We start from the raw sequence: 7385 nt of genomic DNA on the forward strand, positions 1-7385 counted from the left end.
GTGATGAATACCACCCTCAGGGAAGCCTCCTGTGTGAAGACGAAGCAGTACAACAGCAATTTAGATTAGCTAGAAAGCAAGAAATCTGACAATTTCCTACTTTCTAGCTAATCTAAATCGTGCAGAACAACTGATCATCGGGGAGGGGGGAAGTTAAAATAGCAACTTACCAAAAATTAGGCAAAGGCACAACACAGGCAAGTTGGATGGTGCACATGCGAGATAAGGAGTTACGGGGCAGGGCGGGTGGGTGGGGAGGGGCAGGTCCAGCCAGTGGCGCGATTTGCCCGTTCTCCGAAATCTGCAGAATCATAACAACCAGGTCTATAGAACCGGTCCAAACCGGTAAGAATCCCACCTCTGCCACCAGGCTCTTTACTGTTTAGGATTTGATTTAACATCATTGGCACCAAACAATCCAAGATGCCACCCTTTTGGCTACCTTTTCAGGTTACACGCAACATTCAAGGCACACTTCTAGCCAATTTAGAATCCACATGCGATCCCCTGTATAGGCCCATCTCTAGGCCCAAGACAGTGGTAGGGAAATTGGGCAACCCGCGCCACAATCCTAACTTTCTTTCTTTTTAATATTTTCAACAGATTTTGTTGGCACTGCGGTAAGTTCTCTGTGTTGGTGTGGCCTCGCTGACATCTGGTGTTTGCTGCCTGTGTCCATAGGGGCCTATTCTAGTTCTGTCTTGTCCTTGTTCACCAGTGTGTAATTTGTGTTATGAGGATGTCGTGTTGTAGTTGATCAAATCAAGGGGAGGAAGAGGGTTGGGTTGCAGAGAGAAAATGTACACCGCCACGTTTATGTTATCATGCGCTCTGGTCTACCTCATTCCTCTTTCTGAGGAAAAGTTTCATTACACGTATAGGAACGTTCATCTCTATTCAACCAATTCTGGGTCTCCGAATAGAATCATGGGATCTTCATGGAGGCCATTCCCCAATCCCAATAGCAGCAGGAATAGCACTCAGATTTATATACCGCTTCGTGGTGGTTTTAAAGCCCTCTATAAGCAATTTACAGAGTCAGCCTATTGCCCCCTCAACAATTTGGGTCCTCCTTTTACTGACTTTGGAAGGATGGAAGGCTGAGTCAACCTTGAACCGGTCAGGATCGAACTCCCTGCAGTACTGCATTCTAACCACTGCACCACCACGGCTCTTGCTTCTTCCTGAGATAGTTCTCAAAATTATGGCCAGCCTAATGTCTTCAGAAGATGGGGGAAGTCATGTTTTGGTCATTGTTTGTTTCCGTTGGGCATATTTACAGCAAAATCTCCCACACCACAGGTAGTCCTCAACTTTACAACGGTTCATTTAGTGGCTGTTCAAAGTTACAACGGCACTAAACAAAAGTGACCTATGACCGTTTTTCACACTTATGAACTTTCCGGCCTCCCTCTGATCATGTGATCAAAATTCAGGTGCTTGGCAAATGGTTCGTGTTTATGACCGTTGCCGTGTCCCAAGGTCAACGAAGATCCCCTTTTGCGACCTTCTGATGAGCAGAGTCAATGGGGGAGGCTGATTCACTTAACAACCTGGTTACTAACTTATCAACTGCAACAATTTACTTCACAACCGAGGCAAGGAAGGTCGTAAGCTTGCTTAAGAAATGTCTCACTTAACAGTTAAAAATAATCTTTGGGCTGAGTTGTGGTCGTAAGTCGAGGACCACCTGCATTAACCACCTCACAATAACCATCCTGAATATTTCATTCATATCATCCTCAAGTGCCCCGAGAGTCCCTGTTCCTCTGTCCTCTTTGGCTAAGAATCTCAGATTCATAGACCATCTTGGTCGCTTCTCTTCTAGTTCAAATCTGCTCTGCCACTATCGCTCACTCTGCTCCTGGGAGGCCAGGAGAAAACCAGCCAAAAAACAAACAGACTCAAACTAATATATACTTATAAAGCCTTAGTAAGACCACACCTAGAGTACTGCATCCAGTTTTGGTCACCATACTATAAAGAAGATGTTGAGGCACTAGAAAAAATGCAGAGAAGAGCAACCAGGATGATTAGGGGACTGGAGACTAAAACACGTGAAGAACAGTTGCAGGAACTGGGCATGGCTGGTCTAGTGAAGAGAAGGACCAGGGGAGACATGATAGCGGTCTTCCAATATTTGAGGGGCTGCCACAGAGAGGAAGAAAATCAAGCTATCTTTTTTGACAATGAGAACAATCAACCAATGGAACAGCTTTGCCTTCAGAAGTTGTCATCACTTGAGACTTTCAAGAAGAGACTGGACTGCCACCTGTCAGAAATGTAGGGTGTAGGGTCTCCCGCTTGGGTAGGGGGTTGGACTAGATGACCTACAAGATCCCTTCCAGCTCTGATTATCTGTTATCTGTTAAAGTGACTTATGACCATTTTTAGACTGTTAGACTCACCTAGAGTTGATAAGGGACATTTGCTTGCCAAACTACTCCAATATTCTGTTATTATGCTTGGAAAAAAAAAACCAGGGAGGATAGTACAGTCATTTTTTTTAGATTTCTTAAGGAAAACTTAGAACTCTTTAATGGCTTTCTGGTCTCTATGTTGTACCCATGGAATAAAAATCCATTTTGTCCAGCCCGGTCCCCAAGATTTAAAACGCCTCCAGCCAATCCAACCCACAATAGCAATAGCGGTTAGTTTTATATACCGCTTCGCAGGGCTTTGTTACAGCCCTCTCTAAGTGGTTTTACAGAGTCAGCCTATTGCCACCCAAACAATCTGGGTCCTCATTTTACCCACCTCGGAAGGAGGGAAGGCTGAGTCAACCTTGAGCCTGCTGGGATTTGAACTGCAAAACTGCAAGCAGCCGGCAGGCAGCGGAAGTAGCCTGCAGTACCACACTCTAACCACTGCACCACCGTGGCTCTTACAATATTCACAGATTCTGTAACATATTGCAAAGATCACCCTGTATGCGGTATGTATACATAATTAAGCAGAGCACAGACTGTCCTTTTCTGATTTTCTGCAGGATGCAGTAGCGGTAGTCCTCGACTTATAACAGTTCATTTAGTGACATTACTGAAAAAAAGCGACTTACGACCACTCTTCGCACTTATGACCCTCGCAGCATCCCCATGGTCATGGGATCAAAATCGGCCGACTCCTATTTATGACGGGTTGCAGCGTCCTGGGGTCATCATGTGATCCCCTTTCACGACCTTGTGACAAGCTAAGTCAATGAAGAAGCCAGATTCCTCTGACAACCGTGTTACTAATTTAACATCAGCGGTGATTTGCCTAAGGATAGTGGCAAGAACGGTCGTAAAACGGGGCAAAATTCACTTCTCGTTTAGCAACAGAAATGGTGGAGGGGGACTCATTTGCAGTCGTAGGTCGAGGACTACCTGTGTCTCTTTTTTCACCTGAGTGGGAGCTGCTGAAGAGAGATTATAAGAAAGGATTCCAGAAGAGGAGAGATTCCTGGTTTGAATGGGAGGGGGAATGAGACATCAACCTGCAGTTAAGATTGCAGGAAGAGGCCTGTTTTCAAGGCCTGAGAGACAGTTTCCCCTCTCCCTCTGATTGGAGCTTCAGTCTCCAAGGCCATGCATAGTCAATGAATCTGATTTCAGACACAGAATAACATCATTAGTTTCAGCTTCATCCAAAAGAAGAGAAGGAACTCATACATACGATCGCTTCTGGGTAGTCTTACCAATTCCTTCGGCAGCAAAGCCTGTAATTTCTTCGGTAAAATGAAGCAATAAGTTGCATGTGTGTGTGTGTGTGTGTGTGTGTGTGTGTGTGTGTGGTTTATGTGTGGTTTATGTGTGTGTGTGTGTGGTTTATGTGTGTGTGTGTGTGAGAGAGAGAGAGAAATTCATCCCAATGTCCAATCAGGGAATGTCCATATATGTTGCATGCATGTGCATGATTCAGGACTGATGCTTATTTTGTATTCCTGTTTAATCCTCACATTGCAGCCGTGCAGGGACATGTACACTGAGAACCATAGAGTGGCTGCATACTCTCTGCTCTGGGTCACGTGACCAGGAAGGAAGAGAGCTTACAATGGAGACATTGCAATGGCGTGCATAAGCGCACCAACGTGCCTACCGTCCCTGTCCTATTGTTTCTCTTATTCTTCTTTTATTTTTCTTATATGTACCCATTTCATGTATTCACAACTATGTATACACTTATACTTATCATCTTGTAAACAATTGGCAAATCAAATAAATAAATAAATAAATAAATAACAGCCACGAGCCACAGCCTAATTGCCTCTCCCATAGGGATACATTGGGGTGTTTTTTCCCTTGTTTTTTTTTCCAAACCCTGTCAGCATCCAACTCTTTTTTAAAAAAAAAACTCCTCTTGCTTCTTTCTCTCATACCAGGTTGGAGAGGGTTAGTCTGCTGGTAGGCAGAGAAATCACATCATTTGCTTTCCAACGTTCAGCTGGGTCACAAAGAGTAACAAATACTAAGGGCCCCCAAATAATAAAACTTGACAGGCCCAATGAAAACAAAACCTCAAAGCAAGAGAGGACTATAGTTCCAAGCTTCGTCTCCCCTTTGTATAATGGCCAGAAGGAAAACCTCACAAATGTTGCTTTTTTTTTTTTTTAACTTGCACACTACGGTACCACCATGTATGGAAACCAACATTTCCTGAATCATTTAGGTCAGAAGTCCCCAAATTTGGGAACTTTAAGCCTTGTGGACTTCAACTCCCAGAATTCTCCAGCCAGCTATGCTGTTGAAGTCCACAAGTCTTAAAGTTGCTAAGTTTGGGGAGCCCTGATTTAGGGTTAGGTTGTTGTAGAGTTTTTGTGTTCCCTGCTTTTCCTCCCCTCTGTGCAGTTTATATACAATGAACTGCCTGCCACCCTGCACAGTTGTGCGGTTTTGCAGAAAGCATTGATTTTTGTTTTGTTTTTGTTTTACTGACGCATGTTTTCTTCTTCACAGAGGATATAATGTAGAAGAGGCAGGAAGCCCCTTTCACTGGTACCTGGACTGGACTCTCATCCTTCCCTCCTCATCTCCCTCATGGCCTTTCTTTTGCGGCTGCCAACTGGGGAGGGGGGGGGCAAACCCCCCCCCTCCCACTCCACGGTCTCCGAATTCGCCGACCTCACCTGCGCGTGCCGTTTCCAGGGACATGGTCATCCCTCATGAACTGCCAGCTTTGACTCGTATTCCCTTCTGCTGATTGGCTTCCCTGACCTGCCTTTCCTGCTTCTGAGGGGAGGGAAACGTGGCACATTCCACATGTTAATGCTCAAAAAGGAACGACGCCCCCGGGGGATTTTTAATACTTCCTTTTCAAGATTTCCTCCTTTCTGGAAGAAGCATCCGGCAGGGTCTGCCAACGAGGCCGCCCTCCTTCTCATGATGCAAGAGCTGCTGCTGTTGCTGCTACTGCTGCTGTTGTCACAAACTTACCAGGGCACGTCTTGGCCACATCGGTTCCCGTTTTTAACTTTCTGGCCCCTTTGCTCATCCCTGCGGCCATTCAGTACCATGCCGTGCTCAAGGCTGGCCCATTTGATACTTAAATGAAATTGTCTCTGAACAGGGTAAGGTGAGCCCAGATCCCCTTCTCCTGGGGGATTCCAGCCACCAGAACTTTGTTTTTCAATCATTTTGCCCAGGTAATGCAGCCGCACCTTTATGTCTACAAGATGGAGGGGGAATGGGAGGTGGGGGGGAGAGATCCGATCCACTGGTATTTCTCTTCTCACTACTATGGGGCTCTCTCCAATCTCAGCCTGCAAGAGGAGTCCTTGAACACTGAATGTAATTCTTGGTTAGAACCTCCCCTCCATCCCCATGCCGGACATAAGAAAGGAGCCAAAGATTGGGCTACGGTGAGGGATGTCACCTGCTGGCATCCGGCTGGCTATGATGGCCGCTCAGGTGTGAGGCTCATGCCAAATGCTGCTTCTCTCAAACCTGTGGTACTTCATCCCTCTTGAGTAAAAGCAACATGGGGGCCTGGGCAACCATGAGTGAAGAGAGGAAATGGGCCGTGCTGTGAGGCCAGCTAGGCCTCCAGGGTGGGCTGAGCATCTAGAGAGACAAAAGTGAGCTAAGACACTGACACCCCCCCCCCGCCCCAAAACCCAGCCACCCCCGCTCTTTCACAGCCCCAACAGTATCACTGAAGAGCTAAGACAGAAGTGTACTGTCCTAAATGTTTCAACAGTCGTGCCTCTCTCCAGGCAGTAGGGTAGCAGCTAAGCTAACCCCTCACAATTTGGGCTGAATTCTGAGAGACTTCCTCAGAAGTAGCCATTTTGTCCCAGGTTAGTGGACCGAATTTGTTCCCACATGAATTAGGCCTCAAGCCACTTGTCAGAGAGATTTCCAGGCTAGGAATATGACCTAAGTTAGAGTCATAAAGTCACACGCAGTTTTTGCCTGTCAAACCCCTCTTCCTCACACTTCCCGTCAGCATACAGTGAGTGTACTGATAATCTAAAGATACTATGACCATGAGACAAGCAATAGTAATCTTTAAAAATGGTTCCAAGAAGAGCTTTTTTTTCTACAGCCAAGACAACCAAAGGCCTAAAGAGTGCCAAAAGCTCTAGAGTAAGGTACTTCGAATCATGGGGCTGGAAAGGACCTGAGGTCTTCTAGTCTGACCCCCTGCTCAAATCAGGAGACCTTATATCATCCTAGTCAAATGGTTGTCCAGAAGAGAAGCAGATGGGGATGCAGAGATGAGCTAGAATTTCTGTTGTTTGGGGCACGATACCCCACTAACACACACACACACCCCATGGCTGTCAAAGTGTCAGTCACATAGCTGAGCATTTGCTTTCCTTTCTGATGTTTTGGTGGGATGCCCAGTCCTATTACTGGCCAAACTGATCCTGAGTAAGTGGAATGATGGTCCCAGGTGAGAAGCTTGCTTAGAACTTGGATGTACTAAGAGTCAAGTGCCAAAGGAACCCATGAGATGCGGGGGTGGGGTGGGGAGTGTGTGGAAAGAGTTGTGTGTATCATTTCGGATTTTGAAGACCACAAAAAGAAGCCACAGCAGATCTCCGGTCATCCCCTCCCACTATTAATAGCAAGATTAGGTGGGTATTTGAAACAAGATGGTGGCATCTGGAGGGTGTTTCTCTTGATGAGTTCTCTCCCAAGCTGCTACTTTTTTTTCCTTCCGGAAGGAAAAATTCCCTTTTATGGAGTAAATAACTTTAGGAAAGTGATTTTCATCAGGGAAAAGACACTGGATAAAAAGTTATCTCCCTGCCTTTCTGCCCAGCATTATGTTTCGTGACCGGATTCACACGAAACATTGCTTTTAACTATTAAGAACAGCAATTAAGAGCATGTCTAGCTTTACCCTGCGGGTAAAACGGTACAGTGTGATAAAACCATAACTAATGGAGGAGATCTACAGCC

The 7385-nt window shown here is 45.9% G+C and overlaps 1 protein-coding gene across 2 annotated transcripts in view; it reads left to right on the forward strand.

Annotated features, from left to right (window-relative positions):
- LHFPL4 (LHFPL tetraspan subfamily member 4) overlaps window positions 1-6670 on the forward strand; it is a 77835-nt gene extending 71165 nt beyond the window's left edge. Inside the window, exons 3-4 of one of the 2 annotated variants that reach the window (XM_087954495.1) lie at window positions 604-620; window positions 4935-6670. In XM_087954495.1, coding sequence (XP_087810621.1) covers window positions 604-620; window positions 4935-4943 — 26 coding nt within the window. In that variant the 3' untranslated portion in view covers window positions 4944-6670. The remainder of the gene's footprint in view (window positions 1-603; window positions 621-4934) is intronic. The other variant, XM_026683024.2, reaches the window with a different exon arrangement.
- The last annotated feature ends 715 nt before the right edge of the window (window positions 6671-7385 follow it).

Source organism: Notechis scutatus, chromosome 2, assembly GCF_049901735.1.
Source record: "Notechis scutatus isolate UNSWTSFEM ecotype Mainland chromosome 2, rNotScu1.2, whole genome shotgun sequence".
NCBI classification, from domain to species: domain Eukaryota; kingdom Metazoa; phylum Chordata; class Lepidosauria; order Squamata; family Elapidae; genus Notechis; species Notechis scutatus.